Genomic DNA, 18,268 nt, shown 5'->3' on the forward strand with positions numbered 1-18,268 from the left:
ATAGCGTATGATCTCACTTATATGTGGAATCTAAAAAAAAAAAAACAGAAAAAACCGAGCTCATAAGTACAAAGAATAGATTAGTCGTTGCCAAACATGGCGGGAGTGGGGGGTGAAATTTGTGAAGGGGGTCAAGAGGTACAAGTCTCAGTTATAAAAGAAGTCATAAGGATGTCACGTAATAAATATTTGAAAGTTGGTACAAGAGTGGATCTAAAAAGCTCTCATCAAGGGCACCTGGGTGGCTCAGTCGGTTGAGCGACTGCCTTTGGCTCAGGTCATGATCCCGAGTCCCGGGATCGAGTCCTGCATCGGGCTCCCTGCTCGGCAGGGAGTCTGCTTCTCCCTCTGACCCTCCCCCCTCTCATGCTCTATCTCATTCTCTCTCTCAAATAAATAAATAAAATCTTTAAAAGATAAGTTCTCATCAAAAGAAAAAAAATTCTGTAGGTGGTGATCATTTCCCAATATATGCAAATATCAAATCATTACATTATACACCTGAAACTAATGTAGGTCAATTATGCCTCAATTAAAAAAGAACGCGAGTTAGAGTCCAGCTCGGGCCTTCACTTGCTGTGTGATCTCTGGGTCCCGACTTTGTCAGCCTTAAAAAGAATAATAAAACCGTTTTCGTCTGTTCAGGCTGCTATTACAAAATGCCACTGGCTGCGCAACTTACAAACAGAAATGCGTGGGTCACAGCTCTGGAGACGGGAGGTCCAAGGTCAAGGCGGCGAGGCTTCGGTGCCGGGTGAGGAGGTTCACTGGGGGGCCCCTCTCCTCCGGGGTCCTCCTCCCAGGAAGGGGCGAGAGAGCACGCCGCAGTCTCCTTCATACAGACGCTAATCTCATCCCGAGGCTCCACCCTCATGACCTAAGCACCTCCCAAAGGCCCCGCCTCCTAGAACCATCAATATATGGATTTGGGGTGGGGGGCACAGGTCCAGACCATAGGGCCCACCTGTGAGAGTTGTTTCCAGGTACTGCAAGATGACACCTGAGAGCTCTTAGAACAGAGCCCGCAGGGGGACATGCTCCCTGACTGTCAGCCATCGGCTCATCATCACCAACAAGGAAAGGATGGTTCGAGGCGGGGGCACTGGGCGTAAAAGAAGTATTAAGGCTACATAGTGGGCTGCCCTCCGCCCCCCTCTCCCAAGGAGCAGCTGCCTGTCGGTGGACTAGCAGGGGCTCCTCCGGATCTGGGTTAATTGGAAGGATTAGCAGGCACTGGGGTGCTTGCTCTAAGCAAGCTCATAGTATTTAAAATCTCTATAAGGACAAGGCAGGTAGCAGTCTTCGACCCGGTGAAAACTAGAAACATGGCAGGGTGACATTTGGTTTACTTCATAAACAAGTCCCGCTAGAGAAAAATAAAGGTTATGATTAGGCTCCTGTGCTTCCTAATCTAAAATGTAGCTCACGGTGTCCTCAGGATCACAAAGGTATCCAGATTTAAAACAGGTTATGTTTCCCGCATGTAAAAGGGTACCAAAAATTATTTCCAAAGCCACGTATTCCTAACTTCAGGCAAAATTTTGAAAATTACATAATTTCTTAAACATACAGCATATTAAAGCAATGCATATTAGTTATTCCTTCCCCCTTTAACAGAAATAATATACTTATTGCTGCAGCAGAGGTCCCGTACTAAAATGCCACGCCATTTGTATAAGCAATAAATGCTTCATGCTTGTGTGCGCCCTTGTTCTGAAGAGAAGCTGACAGCACTTTGTGCCAAGTATTCACCCTGGTGTCACACTCACATAGCGAGTGGTCCAAGGTTTTTGTGGGATCGTAGCAGCTGCTGGAGCAGACGTTCAAAGTTTCTAAGACAAGTTTCTATGTCTACTTGGGGGATGAGGCATGGGCACATGGGAGCTAGCCTGGGTTTATAATTAGCTTTTACTTAATGCTTTCACATGCACAATGTCCCGTGTGATGGGGCCACGGAAACGACAAGCCCTGAGTGCTATAACGTAGCAACTGTGTGCAGAGAGAAGACTTCACAATTGGAGTGAGTGGACTCCTGAAGGACAGTAAAGGTTACTGGTTTGGAGCTCTGCTCAGAATCATTTAAACACTTTGCTTTTTCTTTCTACATTTTTGATACGTTCATGTGGCTAGTTCCCGTGGCTCTCCAGTGGTTTGACATGGAATATTATCAGGATGCTTTTGGCTACAAGTAGCAGAGTCCTTGCTGGGACTCCTCACCACAAGTGCAAGGTTGGGTGTTTGCCTGGTCGATTCCAGCTCTCTCATGCTGTTCCCTTCATGCTTAATTTCAGCTTTATCCTGAAAGGGTGGATTCCTTTCATCATCCTCAGGATGGCTCCTAGTTGCTGCCTGAGCTTTACAATGCTTGTTTATGGCCGGTAGGTATGATGTGGGGCAGGAGGGGGGTGTCTCCCACAACCATGGAAAATAAGGTTACTCCTCTTCAAGCTCACTGGGCCAATTCAGCATTAGGTCTGTGTCCTGGCACCTCCTACCCTTGTACATTCCCAGGAGAGTGTCTCGTGCTTAGCCTAACTCAGACGAATCATTTAGAGTAAACTGCGGTGCCCACAGGAGGATTATTTCACTACGAATTTTTAAATCCCTTTCGCTCAGTTGTCACCCCGGAGGCAGGAGCTCCTCCCCCGGGGAAGTTCCCGCTGAGCCCCTCCCCTTCAGGAAGGAGACCCAGGGCTCCGAGAACCACAGAGCTTTGCTCATGCCTCTCTGAATTATCCAGATGGCAGGCTGGCGCACCTAGACGGCTTGCCACCAAATCCTGGTTCTGCCACCCTATAGTTGTGTGACCTTGGGCAACTCATTTGAGGTCACTCCGAGTCACCTCTGCCCTCCGGAAAGAGAGGATGGTTGTGGTTCCTATTGCTTGTGGGGGTTAAATGAGTGGCGGAGTAAAACACTTGGGTTCGAGCAGATGTTGTTAATAAATATTAGTTACTAGTACCAGCATCTTGCAGCAGAGGGTCCCAATTTGTTTCTTCTAAAGTGATCTCATGTGGGACACCGATTCGCTGCTATTTGTTGACTATTAATTCAGCGCTGCTCCAGGTTGTTTCTCCCTTAACCCTCAGAACAATCCCGAGGGCGCCCGATCTCGTCTGATCTCGGAAGCTGAGCAGGGTCGGGCCTGGTTAATACTTGGCTGGGAGAACAATCCCGAGGGCGAGGTGTTGTTATGCCCTGACTACCCCGAGCAAATGGAGAGTCAGAGAAGTGAAATGGGCTGGGCCGAGGTCACCCAGCTCATGAATGACAAAGCCAGGACTCAAACCTCGTCCTCTTTGAACCGTCCTCTTTGAACCGGGAAGCCCACACTTTAAAAAAGGTCATTGTTCTTTTCAGTCATTAAGTGAGCACCAACCAGGAAGCATGCACATAAACATTTACTTGCCACGTTTACTATTAAGTTTTTTGTCTTAAGAATGGAAAGGTACCACATCTAAGCCACCTGCCCTCTCTGTCCCAGATATTACAGAGCTGGGCGACGCGTCTTTGTGGGGCCTGGCTGGTTAGGAGACAGGGTCTCTGTGCTTGCCATCAGCTTCTCCCCAGACTGTGTCCCCGTTTCCTCAAAAGCCTTTTTATTTGGCAAACATACCTCTATCTCTGCATTTGCTGGGAGGTCAACGGACTTGTATTTTTTTCTCCATTGCATGGGAAACTGCCTGATCATATTCATATGCATACGTTTGGCCAACATTTATCAAACGCCAACCGTATGCTGGGTCTCTGCCCAGTCCCGAGCACACAGTCCCTGCCATCGAGGACAGAGTGGGAATGACCTCGAGATAAGACGTGCAGCAGTCCTGAGAACGCACAGCAACGCTCGTTAAAAACGGCCACGTTCGCCAAGTGCCTGAAAAATGATATGATTCAGCATGTTTATGGGAGAGGAAGATTCAGGCTAACTTTACAAGGAAAACAGCCTTCAGAAGACTAGGAAAAGCAGGGAGGAGCACTGAAGGCCCCTTGGAACAGAAGTGTGAAAGCGCATCCTGCGTGCGGGAAGGGGGTGTTTCCCGGATGAGGCCAGAGTAGGGGGTACAGTTTTGGGGAGAGATGATGGGCGGAAGGTCGATTGAGGCTGGATTGTGGAGCGCTTTGATGTTACCACGAGGAGTGGGGACTTCGTCTTGTGGGCCAGAGGGGGAGGAGGGCATCAGTGGTTTGGCCGCAGGGGCGTGCCTGTGATGAGGTGTGTATTATAGGCTACCTAAGAGACCGTGGTGTGGAGGAGCGGGGAGGAAGGAGACAGAAAGGGACCCAAGAACCGGAGGCTAAAAGGGTGATGGCAGACACACGGGAGACACATGCAAGAGAGGCAGCAAGGCTGGGACCCCAGGGAGGCTGGGGTAAGATGCCCTGGAGGAGGACATGGCTGGAGGCTGCAGGGAACGTGGCTCCGCATGGAAGTCGAGGCATGCAGTTGGTCCTTCAGGACTGGTGACGCTCCGTGCGACACTCAGTGAAGACCTCAAGCCACTGGGGACCGGGTGGGCTACCAGGCTGGAGATTTGGGTTGTCAGACTTAGCCAATGGGCACTCGGTTCAATTTGAACGTTAGATACACAGTGAATGACTTTTAAAATACTTCTTATGGTAAGTATGTCCCGTGCCATATCTGGGGCAAGAAATCTTTTTAAACTATAATTACATCTCAGATATGGCACAGGACATACTCCTACTAAAATACGGTCATTCACTTATCGGACTGTTGAACTGGATGTCCTCTATCTGATCTGGTGACCCTACCTGCGAGGTGCCAAGGTAGAGGGCTCTGCACCCCGACCCACCTTCCCCTGGCCTGCCAGGCCATGCTATGAGCTGGACATGGGTTTTTTTAATTACTAAACCTGGGATGTCGCAGGCAAACTGGGATGAGTGGGTCACTCTAGGCTGAACAGATGTAGCCTGAATTGAGTTTTGAGAATCTTCTGACCCTTCTGCCACCTCCGGGGCGCCTTCCGTTGGGGCTGGGGATGCGAGCACCTGCGTGCACTGGGGATCTCAGCAGGCCAGGGGTGCACACCCCAGCCACCCCTCTGGGCAGCCTCCCATCTGCACCGCGCCGTCTGTTGCCTCGGCTGTGCGGAAGATTCTCAGCCCTTACTGGAATTTTCCTTTGCTTTGCATTTTTTTTGTCTTGAACATTTGCTGCTGATTTAGTCCCGTTTTAACATTCTGTCTGGTCGAGCTGTGGTCCTGTCTCCAACTCCTCTTCTTCCAGTCCCTGCCTTTCCTTCCTCTCTGTTCTGTGGAGTCTGACCCCCCCCCCCCACGGGCTGCTTATCAGCCGACGGCGCCCGCGGGCCTGCACTTGGCCCCCGCGTCTCCCGACGCTGAATCCCAATGCTGTTCCTCTGCCCAGGCCCGTGTGGGAAGATGTGCGTGAGCGAAGAAGCAAGCTGGGCTCATTTACAAGTTTTCTTCATTTGCACCACCTCCGTTGGTACAAAAGATGTTTTTTTTTTTTTCTATAAAAAAACCGCAGCAAACATGTCAACAGCGCCTTAGACGAAGACAAGTTCACGCTCGGCCGTCTCTGCCGTCGCCGTCCCGGCCCCGGTGCCCGAGGCGCCTGCGCAGTGACCGAGCGGAGGCAAAGAACTGGGCAGCTCGTGGTCGGACGCAAAGCCTGGAAGACACACGGTGAGCAGCAATAGGAAGGAGCGGGGGTGACACGGAAGAGCAACTCGCGATCCACCATCAAGTAGGGTTTGCTCGCAGTCTTGTTTACGACTTTCGGCTGCGTGTGCGCCTCCAGGAAGAGCCGGAGACCGGCGGGCGAATCCTTCCCGAGTCCCAGCGGGCGGCGGGGGTGCTGGACCCAGTGGCAGAGCCTGAAGACAGCCCGATCACTTGCCCAATAAGAAGCGTTAGACACCACGTCTAGACGTCATTATTTTGGCCCTGAGCCAAAGGAAGCATCTAAGGCCTTTATAAAGGACAGATGTCCCGTACAGGGACCGTGCTGGGCACCACCTGTCCAGCGGGTCTCCAGCCTGCGGCACAAACACTTCCGCACTGACAACTGAGTTTCGGTTGAGTGACTGACAATCAGCCTTCACTTGCAACAAATAATGAGCATGACTTTCTAAGTGTGTCGGTGGCCCCAAACCATCTGATAGCTTTTACCAGCTCTCGAGCGGTATATGTATAGTATCGCTGCTGTTTATGACACTTGGACTTGTGCAGAGCGAAGTGCGTGTCTGGAACGGAGTGGCGAGTTCATGCATTAGATTTAATGCCCGGAAACAAAGCATTTGTTTAGCTTTTTATTCATCATGGCACAAGACAGAACTTTAAGAAACACCACGGAAAATGTCACTGCCGACATGAAAATTAAGAGTAGCATGTTTCATAAAAAATTCTTCTTCTATAATACACATTCCCTTACGAAGTGAAAAAAAAAAAAAATCTCGTAAAATACTGAAGCGAATCGCCACCTGCTGGTCAAAAATGGTTTTGCGGTTGAAAAACTTGAAACTACTGAAGTATGTAGTAGGAGCATTTTACGATACACACAAAATTACCGAAGAAAACATGTCCTCGGCCTTTGGCGCGATGTAAGTACAAAGCTGGAGTTTTTGTCCAAACGTGACTTACTTTACAAAGCTTTGCTTATAATTTGGTTAATACTGATTATGGGGCAAAAGGAAAAACTTTTGTTCTGTAATTTGAATACTCTGTTTGGATGCTTAAACGCTTTATAGTTGGATTCCAGTTTGTAGTTTTTGAAAAATACATAAAAATTATATATAAATATATATTATATATGGTCTATATAAAATTGAATTTGATCTAAAATGGGAAGGACAACTTCTTAATTATTCTTTCTTTGTCAGGCACGGCCTTTCTCTTGTTCGATTAACTGAATCCTTTCTAAACAGATTCTAAAAATATATTCCATAATGTATCAAATTTAATATCTTCCTTAAAACATATTCAATATGAAAAAGCATTCAGTGACTACGTTTTCTTTTGCATCTCATGACTATATAAAAATATGGCTTGGCATACTCTGTTTTGTTTTGTTAGTGTTTTTCCTAGGCATTGAAGGAAGGGCTGTCCCCAGCTAAAAAGCTATGGCAAAAGCACAGAAACCTGCTTGTGCATATTCTAGAACATTCTATAGAATCTCATTACTCAGTATAAGTGAAGTGATTTTTAAAAATTGTTCCTTCTGTTTCTGTGAATATATCATATACGATTATCATACAGAATCTGTTACAGAATATACAACAGTCAAAACTGAAGTCACATAAATACAGTTAAGCTATATCAAAGCAAGGGTTTTATCTTATACAAAGCCAACGCGAGTAGTTTTTCGGTTGGATATCACCATCCGTTTTTGTTTTCGTTTTCTCCTAAGGCTGGCTATGCAATAGAAGTTTATTATAAATGGCAAGGGTACTAGTGCTCTCTATCTTTAAGTGAGCTGGGTTTCTCTCGTGTTATTTTTTTTTAAAGTGTTAAAGAAGAAAAACCAGCAAGTGTCCAATTGTCCAACACCAACTTTTTCCCCTACGGAGTGAAAGAAGGCTGTCTGGGCCGTGGGGGTGTGCGCTTGGGTGGGCTCATACCAGCGTTTCCGGGAGGGCATCGGGGTTGTCGGTCGATAAGAGCTCCCAGATCTGCCACCGCTCTCTCTGCCAATCCAGCCAGTTGGGGTCACCCAAAGTCTTACTGTTCTGATCGCTGGCGGAAGTGGAGTAGGCGCTGCTCAGTTTTTGCTCAGCGGCTTGCTGCTCTCGCTCGGCTGTTTGGCTTCCCTCTTCCAACGCTGTTCTGGAACCTTCTTCTGGCCTCTGAGGCCTCCACAAGAGCGGCTCTGCTGGCTGGTGGGATGACGCTACAGCTTGCTTCCCGGGACCAGGATACGGAGGCGGAGGCCTCTTGTCACGCTTCTCACTCCCTCGAGGTCTCTGGTGCAAAGGCTTGGCTCTGCTCTGCAGCCAGACCACATCGAGCTCACTCTCAGTGAGGTCTTCGGCGCTGCTCAGAGTCAAATACTGCTCTGACTTCGGTGTGGCCTGCTCACACCTTCTGCCGCCGCCCTGGATGTGGGGCGTGCTGCAGACGCGCGACTCAGGAGGGCAGGCCCTGCACTCCACGATGGTGGCCGTGGTCTGAGTCCTCCGAATGGCCTGCAGGCCACCTTCCAGTTCTGTGGGGCTCCCCTGCCCTCGGGGCCAATTTGGGGACAGGTTCCCTTGAGAAAGGGAGCATGGCCCCGGTCGGAGGGCACTGCTCTCAAAAAGGTCTCCATAGGAACCTGGAAGCCGGAGAGAAGGGCGAGAAATGGAGTTAGTTTGTAGAATCCCTCCTGGGATGTGTCCTGCTATTTCCTTCCCACGGCCACCTTCAAAAATTGAGAAAGCACAGGGCACTCCTCCCGCTGCCTAAAGTAAAACATGTCCTAGGAAAGGAAATGACAAATCACGCTTTGCTATTGGCACAATTCACGGAGCAGCTCCAGATCCGGATGTCAAACTAGATTCAATAGTCCTTGTCACTAATTTGTTTCAGGAAAGGCCCCTTCCACGTGGCTTCTGAACCTGGAAGGTAAAGAAAGTGTTCTCTTCTCGTTCGGTGCGATTTGCAGTCCTGAGGAGACACCAACGATAATGCTTTGATGTCTCCACCATGTCAGTAAAAGGTGTTGGAATAAACGAACTGAACCTAAAATGCCCCATCTCGGGCCAGAAGGTAATGAAGACAGCAGCTGCTGTGTAGACCCCACCGCCACCAGTGTGGGAAAGACTGGCCCCGTCCTCCCACTTATTAAAAAGCAGGCAGGGAAAGAGAAGAAGATCATTTTGCGCAAGAGATATGAGCATTTGAACAGGGACTGAGCAGAGTTGAAATAGCAGAAGGAAATGGAGCAGAACATCTTGGAATAGTTTATCCTTGGGGGAAAAGGTAGTAAAAGCACTTCGTAGGATACAACGCAATGTGGTTACGTAATGGGTCAGTACTAAACTCAGCTGGCTTAGAGGCCGCTAAAGTAAAGATGCACCGAGCTTTAAAAATGGAATATGGGCGGGGGCGCCTCGGTGGCTCAGTCCGTTTAAGCTGCCGACTCTTGATTTCGGCTCAGGTCAGGATCCCAGGGTCGTGAGATCGAGCCCCGCATCAGGTTCCGAGCTTGGCGCGGAGTCTGCTTGGGATTCTCTCTCTCTCTCCCTCCGCCCCTCCCCCTGCTTGCTCTCTCTCTCTAAATATAAATAAATAAAATCTTTAAAAAAATAAAAATAAAAAATAAAAAAATAAAAAACACCAGCTTGGGAAAGTTCAGCTAATTAATAGAGAAACTGGAAAATAATGGTGAGAAAGAAATGCAAATGAAAATAATAAATACAATTTTGTTTTCTTTTTTAAAAGATTTTATTTATTTGAGAGAGAGAGTGTGTGCGCATGAGCAGGGGGAGGGGTAGAGGGAGAGGGAGAAGCAGGCTCCCCGCCGAGCAGGGAGCCCGATGCGGGGCTCGATCCCAGGACCCTGGGATCACGGCCTCAGCAGAAGGCACACACTTAACGACTGAGCCACCCGAGTGCCCTCAATTTAGCAAAAATGCAAACCCAATGATGTGCAGCGCCGGCACCGCATGTTGAAACGCCCCGGACGACTGCACCGAGGTGGGCGGGGAAGGGGCTGTACCTCTGGGTGCTTGGAAAGGTGCATAATATTTGGACCCACTGCCCTATTCTGGATGTGTAACTTGCTTTCCAAAATTTTGTGAATCTATTAATCGTTGAAAATACAAAACAAAAAGTACGTGAAAGAGGTTCCTGACAGCATAACTTATTACAACGATGACAAAAAAAAAAATGGGTTGTAAACTATGAGTATGCACTCTGGAATACTACGTGGCCCTTAACAATAAAAATGGCAAATAAGTGGGAAATGCAAGTTAAACAGATGATACCAAGTTGCACGGACAGAATGACGGTAGCTATGTTTAAAAACCCTTGCAAAGGAAGTGAAATGAAATATAGTGAAAGACTGATGTATTTTGGCAGAAAGGCTAAGTATAGCTTGATCTGGTTTCCCCCCTATTTTCAGCATTTTCCAAATAATGCTTGGCAAGTAGTAATACGACAGTAAGGCAAAAATTAAAGAATACTAAGTTTAAAAGTAAATGCAATAAACGGTCTTGAAAAGATAATATGTCACCTGTCATTCCTGGGTCTTTGGAACCACTTTTTAATGTTGAATGCCAAGTTCCCCAGATATTGAAAGGCTCCTCTGACATATCTAGGAAAAAGTGTATAGAGAAAGGTATGTCACTCACAATGAAAGGTGAAGAGCAAAACTCAAGAAACCAGTATTTTCGTAACAGCGCCACATTCAAGACTGTGGTGGATACAAGACAGAATATGACGCATGCCTGCCTTTCAGGGGCTTATCCCATTTGGGGTTTACAAAAAGGCTTCCTCTCTAATGGTTGTGGTACCCAGAATCAGGCCCCCCAAAGATGCCTGTGCCACGATCCTCGGAACCTGTAAAGAGGTTATGCGCCAAAGGGACTTTACAGGTGTGATGAAATGATTGAGTCTTGAGATGAGAAGATGATCCTGGATTATCTGGGCGGGCCTGATGCAATCACAAGGGTCCTTATAAGGGGGAAGGTGGAAGAGAAGATGCTACATTGCTGGCTTTCAAGGTGGAGGAAGGGCCATGAGCCCAAGAACACAGGCGGCCTCTGGAAGCTAGAAAAGGCAAGGGAAGAGATTGTTCTTTAGAGCCTCCTGAGGGAATGCAGCCCTGCGGACCCATTTTGGATTTCTGAAGTCCCAAACTGTAAGATGATAAATGCATGTGTTGTTTTGTCTTTTTAAAAATTTTATTTATTTATTTGAGAGAGAGAGAGCCTGGGATGTGATCATAATGAGTATTTCTCGAAGCCAAAGTCTACCGGGCGCTTCCCGGTGGCAGCCATTCAAATGCACTCTCTCCTTTAATTCCCAGGAGATGCCCTGAGTCCACTTTAGAGGTGAGGCCAGCGGCGGAAGGAGCAGCTAAGAACTGCACGTGGTTATGGAGCGAGGACTGTCGAGCGCTTCCTACGTGCCAAGTTGCGGGTTGAGGACTTTACATGGATTAGCTGGTTAAGCTCTATGAATGAATACGGCTGTCTTTCCTAGTTTTCATACAAGGAAGAAAGGGGACTCCAAAAAACTCAATCTTTCCCACGAGGTCCTGCAGCTTGAAAGTGGCAGCATGGTTACTGACTCCAAATCAAGCGCTCTTGTCATGGGATACTAACATGACTTGTTTCTTTTCTTTTCTTTTTTTCTTTAAGATTTTATTTATTTATTGGACAGAGAGAGAAAGAGCACAAGCAGGGGGAGCGGCGGGCAGAGGGAGAGGGAGAAGCAGGCTCCCTGCTGAGCAGGATCCCCCGAATGTGGGATTCGATCCCAGGACCCTGAGATCATGACCTGAGCCAAAGGCAGATGCTTCACTGACTGAGCCACCCAGGCGCCCCTAACACGACTTGTTTCTAGTTCCCTCGGGGTGAGGTTATTTCCAGGGAGAAAGTTACGCTTAGGTAGGATTGCTCAGCCGCTGCACCGGTGATATTTGGGGCCGGATCTTTCTCTGTGTGGGGCCGTCCTGTGTGCTGTGGGATGCTGAGTAGCAGCCCTGGGCTTTACTGTCTACACAGCAGTAGCACCCCGTCCTGGGCTGTGACAGCCCCAAACGCCCCCAGACATTGTCAGATGTCTCCCTGGATACAAAATCGAGGACCACAGTGTTAGAGTTGGCCGGGATATCGAATGGACAGAAAGAACAAAGATGTGCTTTAGTCCACCTGCTAATTAGAGCTAATGTGTATCTTAGCCTACCTGCTAAGAAACCACGAAGCAAACACACTGATCCTGGGAAGAAAGAATCAAGCTTTCTTAGTGGTAAGTTGTCTAGTAATCTCTCTTTGAATTTGTATTTAGAGACCCAAATATGCCATGCCTTTCATAATAGCAAAAGTCTCTTCAGACTGCCTTTTTTGTTGCTGTTATTGCAGAGAATATTGCATACAGAAAATGTGTCACTAATTTAAAAGAGCAGAAACTAGAGATCATCTATATGCATCAGAAAGGGAGAAAGGGAATAGTCAGAAATCTATGATACATCGATTTAATGGGAATATATAGTGGCCATGAAGAATGTTAGCAAAATGGAAAATGTCAATGATACGATTTTAAGTAAAATAAGCTGAATTCAAAAGCAGCTATGCTTTGAAAACAAATATATCAAATTAGGGATGCACCTGGACAAGGACTAGAAAAAATAAAGTTTCACATTTTACTTTTTTTAAAGATTCTATTTATTTATCTGAGAGAGAGACAGACAGAGATGGCAAGAAGCGAGCATGAGCAGGGAGGAGAGAGAGAAGCAGGCTCCCGCTGAGCAGGGAGGCCGACGCAGGGCTCCATCCCAGGACCCTGGGATCACGACCTGAGCCGAAGGCAGATGCTTAACTGACTGAGCCACCCAGGCGCCCCAAGTTCCACATTTTAAAAATAAATTTTACGCTTGAGGGGAACATGGGTTACTGTTTTCATTACAATTTTTAAAAATTATTTTTTGACATGAATATTTGTAAAATAAAAATAAATATGCTATGATTTAGAACACCCCCCCCCCGAAAAAAAAAACCCATCAAAAAACAGCCCTTTCAGGGTGTCTGTTTGGGTTAAGTGATACATGTAGGATAAGAGAGCAAGAATTTGTACTGTGTCTTCCACTTATTACTCAGAGCGTCCTGCTGAGTCCTGGCACTGAGGAATTACCCTGTGGAGGGAAAGAGCAGAACCAAACATTCAGTGGTCAAATAAATTTGGGAAAAACTGCAAACCACACTCTCCTTTCCATTGTGCGAATTAATGGTGCCCATTAGCACTTTAAAGAGTTTGAGAAATTATACAATAGAGAAACTATTAGCTTGGTTAACCCAGCATTCCCCAAATGTATTTGACCACGGAACCCTTATTTTGCTAAAAAAACATAAAAATAAAAATCTTAAATCTCCCATGGAGACCTCTTTGGAACATGATGTCTCTTTATATAGTGGGTTCAGCTTGTCCTCTTTATAGAAGTAGCAGCAATAATTGGGTGACATGTTAGACTAGCAAAGATGCACCCAAACTCACTGGCCAGGACATATCAAATTCCTCAGATGCTCAGGGGAAGGATCAGCTGGGAACATCAGTGGCTCTCTGGGCATGAGACTGCTTCCCAGATGCCCCGGTCAGCAGGGAGCCTCCGAGACCATGACTGGGCTCGCCCACCACACCTTCCTCTTCCTAGAGCAGGAAGTCAGTAAATGTCACAGAATGACAGAAACATGAAACAAGGAAGAGGCGAAGAGACGGTCCAAGGGCCCGCACCATGCCACCTGCAATCAGAGTCACTGATGTGGCCCGCGCCAGCCAGGTTCCAGTTACCTTTGCCAAGCCTTGGTCCAGGAGAACTCTCCCTTGATTTCGACGATGGCAAGTGGCTCACCAGCACATACTGCTCCGGCCCTTTGTAAAGCTTCTCCGAGCCCCCCGGGGCCGCGTCCTCTTGCATAGCCAGCAAGGAGCGCTCAGACAGCACTGGGGAGTTGTTGTCATAAGGGGAGAGGTCTCCGCTGGAGGCCTTGTTGGAGTCGGTGGACGAGTGCCTTCCTCCCACAGAAAAGGAAACTTCCGATCGCAACATGTCAGGGCTTCTGGTGCAAGAAGACAATGGCAAGTGCGTGAGTGTGTTAACACTTAGTGACCAGATTCAAACAATACGACCGTTACACAAAAGACAGGCGGAGAATGCATGGGCACAGGGGCTGAAACGAAAAGACCTTCGGAGCCATGTTCCCAGACTTGTACGGCAATAACGGGAAGGCGTTTCCCCGACATGGCCGGCAGAGGGCAGTGAAACCCCACAGTTGTTACGGAAACTGTCAAGGCGGAGGGAGGAGGGGAAGGATGAAACAGACTTGGATCCCTGCATTCTCCGCTGGGCATCGCTGAAATGCCTGTCGCGTTAATCCCGTCTCCACTGGGAAAGTCAAGTCTGAGGCTCCCTATCTTTTAAGTAAGGCAAAACTGGTGGATAACTCTTTTACGTTCCTCAATATCCTGATTTTAAAATAAGTCACATAAAACTACGACTGAAACTTTACAAGAAGTTCATTATGGCTTTACGGGTAACGTCTCTTCCCCCTGCCCAAATACTTGATGTGACTAAATCCATCTTGCCTGTGATGACGACTCTGGATGATGATGGTGATGATGCTTCTGGTGGGAATAACAGTCTCACGTACAGAGGCCAACGAGACAAATATATGACCATCACTAGCGTTCACTGTATTTTAATACTCTAGTGCTTTCACAGAGTAATATAAAACAGGCTAATTAGCATATGCAGTATGTTTTCTATGTGCATGAGTTGTCACAGCAACAGAAATAGCAGTGAAAATGCGAGAGGAACAGGAAAATGAGAACGTCAGCAACATGAAACGAGTGTTGGAAGTCTTACCTGGGAACATCTGCATTTTCTACCTTCCTCAGAACAGTGGCCCTGACATCTTAAAGGGAAATGATCACAGAGTGATTAAAAGTTCCAGAACCTATTTCTGTCTCTCCCCCACAACCCTGCTTCATTTCTCTATTACTAGTCTTTGCTTTCTTCTGCTTTCATTCTTCAAAACAAATCCTCTGGGATCTTAAAGAAGGTAAACACATGCCTGAGCAATCTTTTCCTAACTAGCTGGTTGTGTGCACGCAGCACGGAGGACGGGGGACGCGCACTCACAGGGGACCTAGCTTAGTCTCGGGTTTCCAGCGCGCGTTAGCGTCCAGGAGAAAAGCATTTCAGCATCTGTGACATGCCTCGCCTGTTACTGACGCAGCCAGGGGCTCGAGCACTTTTTGCTGAGGCAATTTCTTACCCACGTGGAATAAACAAGTCCTTTCCTTGTCTCCTCTTTAAACCGATGACAGACAATCTTATGGGAAAAGAGCCAGAGAACCACCATGAGGATGATTTTCCAGAGACGTTAGGCCTCCAGTGAATGAAGGAAAACTCAAAAGAACTTATTATTTCTGCTGGAAGGGGGGGGGGGGGGAGGGAGGAAACTAACCTCCATATCTAATTCAAGGGGGGAAGTCCCCCTAATTCTAGCAGAGGGAAACACAAAGCAAAACACATGGACACTTGTCTGTCATGACTTTGACTCCAGTTGAGGAAGCTATACTACGAAAATAAGAAAAACTGAATGTGTTGAACAGGTTGCTCAGCTTAGAATCAGGGTTCGGGCCAGGGCTAGAAATTCTATGACTGGGCCCATTTCCGTTGTTCTCCCCGTTTAGTTAATGGGTTTCCCCAGTCATTAATGAAAATGTCTCTGTCTACCCAGCAAGAATAAGTCATGGTGTTATATCCATAACAGCGGGGCCAGAAAGCCTTCCTTTATGGGATGTTTTAAAGAGAGCCAAGTCAATTCATTAGCCAAAACAAAATAGCCATCAGGGCTACGAATGCTTTTTTGCTCCCTCCCATTGGGAGGAGAATGTCGGAAAGGTATTTTCACTCACGGAGACCCCAATTACTGTCTCGTGTCTTGTTCATCTGTCTTGAAGAACAGAGAGAATACGTTCAGCAAAACGTGACAAGTTGCAGATTCAGCCGACAGGTGCGTAAAGAAAGGTACCCTGCGGGAGAACTGCATCGCGTCTCAGCACTGGGAACATCTATCTGGGTTTCTGCCGAGCAAGTCGGTGATTCCCCCCCTCCAGTGGACGCGTGCATCGCGTCACAAATAACATAGGTCTCTCTGCTAAGGCTGCGAAAGGCTCCCGGGCGCGGGGCTCTGCTCGGGGGCTCGGGGCTCGGGATGCAGGAAGCCTGTGGGCGCCGCTTGCGCTCCCGCCCCAACCTCATCCTACCTTCTGGCTCGCTCTTCCCCCTGCTTTCCTTTCCCTCGCCTCGCCTCTCAAATTGCTCACTACGACATTGTTCCACTTACATATTTCTGTCAGCTGCTTCAATACCCTCTCTTTCAGGACTGGTGTACAGACAGGGAAAGCGCACGCACAGGAATTATTGGGGGCACGGAAAAGTCTTCATGAGAACATTTAGTGTGCTTAACCCAAACAGAATCAAACAAAGAACAATCACAACAGTCACAAAAATCACCGAAGCTGCCACGCGATCTTCCTTCCTTGGCTCTGGTGGAGAAGAGGCGACAGAGGAGGAGGTGGAGGGCCACTGTCCCTCTCCTCCGTTCTTTGGGGAACATGGCCGGGGGAACTTGCTGGAAATGCAAATTCTCCAGCTCCATTCTGGGCCTATTGACGGGACTGGCTATAACATGTGGGGCCCCCAGGGGAAAAACTATTAAGAATTTCAAGGTGGTCACAGCAGATCATCAAGCCAAACGTGGGCTCCTTCTCTGTGGAGGTCCTGCGCAGCCGCCCGGTCACAGACCACGAGGCTGGCTTTGCCCGTTGAAAGGGCATCTGGGAGCAGGGCTAGCAAACTGTGTTTTAAAAAGCCCTCCAGGTAAGTGTGCTTCGCGGGCAAGTTTGAGAACCCCCACGCCGAAGCTACCTTCCCTCCCTCATCCATAGACAGGACAGCAGGCTGAGGCTCCCAGGGAGCCAAACTGGGAAGGAAACACAGACAGTGGCCCAAACCTCAGCACTGGCTGACAGAGGGGGTAAGCGTGCTGGTCCTGACCTTGACGTGGCTGGGGCCAAAGCTGAATAGAAGGTGTGCCCATCCCAGCCAGCTCCGGTCAGCCGGACCCAGATAACTGACTGTAGTTTGGTTGTGGGTCAGAACGCATTAAGGGGACAGGGAGCAGGAGAGGTCGACCTGCCTTTCTCTGCTCTCCTGGCTCATTCTCCTAAGTCAAGCCACCGAAGTGACGACATCTGGGGCACCAACCAGGGGAGAACCTGGAGGAGGTGGCTAAAGCTAATCCCTGAAGGTAGAGGCAGAGGCCTGTCTCCCAGTCGACACAGGCCACGAACCTCCTCAGGGTGGCTGGGCTCACAGCCAGGAACACAAGCAGACGGGGCTGTCCAAGGAGAGGTGATGCCTTCCTTTCCCAGCCACCCAGCACAGCTTAGTGACCAAAGAGGCTATGGTTTGCGACCCCATGGCAAGCCGCTTGTGAAGTGCACGGATGTGAAATGACCCCTTGGCCTGCGACAAGGGTAAGAGCTGGTGCTCACCCGGAGCTCAGGCAGTACGGTGGACATTGTGCTAATAAGCACTGCCAACAACTCTCCTCGCTCCTGACGACGGTCTAGAGCTGAGCGGAAGACACGAGGACATCACGTGTCTTTCTAGCAGCCGGGGCAGTGGGGCTCGAGACCCTTCTCAAATTTATTTGATAAATAGTATGCAGTCTTACTGCTACGTGCTATACTCGGAGTCGATGGCCCTCGTAAATGCTTGAGCTATTTCCTAGCTGTCATTTCATCTTCCCAGCCGAGGTCGGTAAGGCGGTGGCCACATTTGCCTAAGAACCCATGTCCGGAAACTGAGCTTTCCACACGAGAGCCTGCCAGTTAGTCAACGAAACCAAACTATTTTATTCACTTCTCAGGACTCTCACTGACAACGTAGGCAGTTCCAAGGTTAAAAAAAAAAAAAAATGGGTGGCATGCCATGGCTTTATCATTAAATCTACTGGAAACAAAACCAGAACCCCTACTTTGGGTATCACTGAAAGATGAGACGAGCGGCCACCACCGCCTTCACTAACATTCGCCTCGAGGACGATTCGACTCTAGGCAGACCATTTTCAGTTCAGTGCTGCAAGTCAAGGTAATAAAAGATTTGTATTTCTTTATAGAAAATATTGAACCGGGGACTCACTAGATGACGAATAGTCTGCAAGCAGGTAGTGGGCTCTCTCTGTCTTGGGATTTAGTGGATGGAGGCTGGGAATGGTGAGTGGCTAGCTAACCAGTTGGCATGGGCTTGCCTCCACGAATGGAGGGCTTTTCTCCACAAGACCTGACAACCCCAGGACCATGCACGGCAGGCGCGGCCAGTCTCAGCTAACCAACCAAGCATGAGATGGACATGGAGAGAGCACATCACTTTCTCACCCTTCGGTGATCCCTCCAGGTCAGGGGGTTAAGATGCCACTGGCAGGGTACTGTGGGCGGGCCTGCCCTGCAGCTGGAGGCACAGAACTTGTTCTGCGGATAAATGGAAAACTCTGGTTCAATCCACGGATGTGGC

The 18,268-nt window shown here is 48.4% G+C and overlaps 1 protein-coding gene across 9 annotated transcripts in view; it reads right to left on the bottom strand.

Annotated features, from left to right (window-relative positions):
• Nucleotides 1-6,421: 6,421 nt before the first annotated feature.
• The window catches only part of ARHGAP6 (Rho GTPase activating protein 6), a 474,622-nt gene continuing 462,775 nt past the window's right edge, over nucleotides 6,422-18,268 (bottom strand). For 6 of the 9 annotated variants that reach the window (XM_045874487.3, XM_045874492.3, XM_064573731.1 and 3 more), the window contains exons 11-13: nucleotides 13,471-13,739; nucleotides 10,196-10,276; nucleotides 6,422-8,293 (exon numbers count right to left, since the gene is read on the bottom strand). In XM_045874487.3, coding sequence (XP_045730443.1) covers nucleotides 7,596-8,293; nucleotides 10,196-10,276; nucleotides 13,471-13,739 — 1,048 coding nt within the window. In that variant the 3' untranslated portion in view covers nucleotides 6,422-7,595. The other 3 variants (XM_064573733.1, XM_064573734.1, XM_064573729.1) reach the window with 3 other exon arrangements.

The sequence above is a fragment of the Mirounga angustirostris genome, unplaced genomic scaffold (genome assembly GCF_029215605.1).
Source record: "Mirounga angustirostris isolate CCGP_5_RB_7025 unplaced genomic scaffold, mMirAng1.0.hap1 SCAF_11, whole genome shotgun sequence".
NCBI classification, from domain to species: domain Eukaryota; kingdom Metazoa; phylum Chordata; class Mammalia; order Carnivora; family Phocidae; genus Mirounga; species Mirounga angustirostris.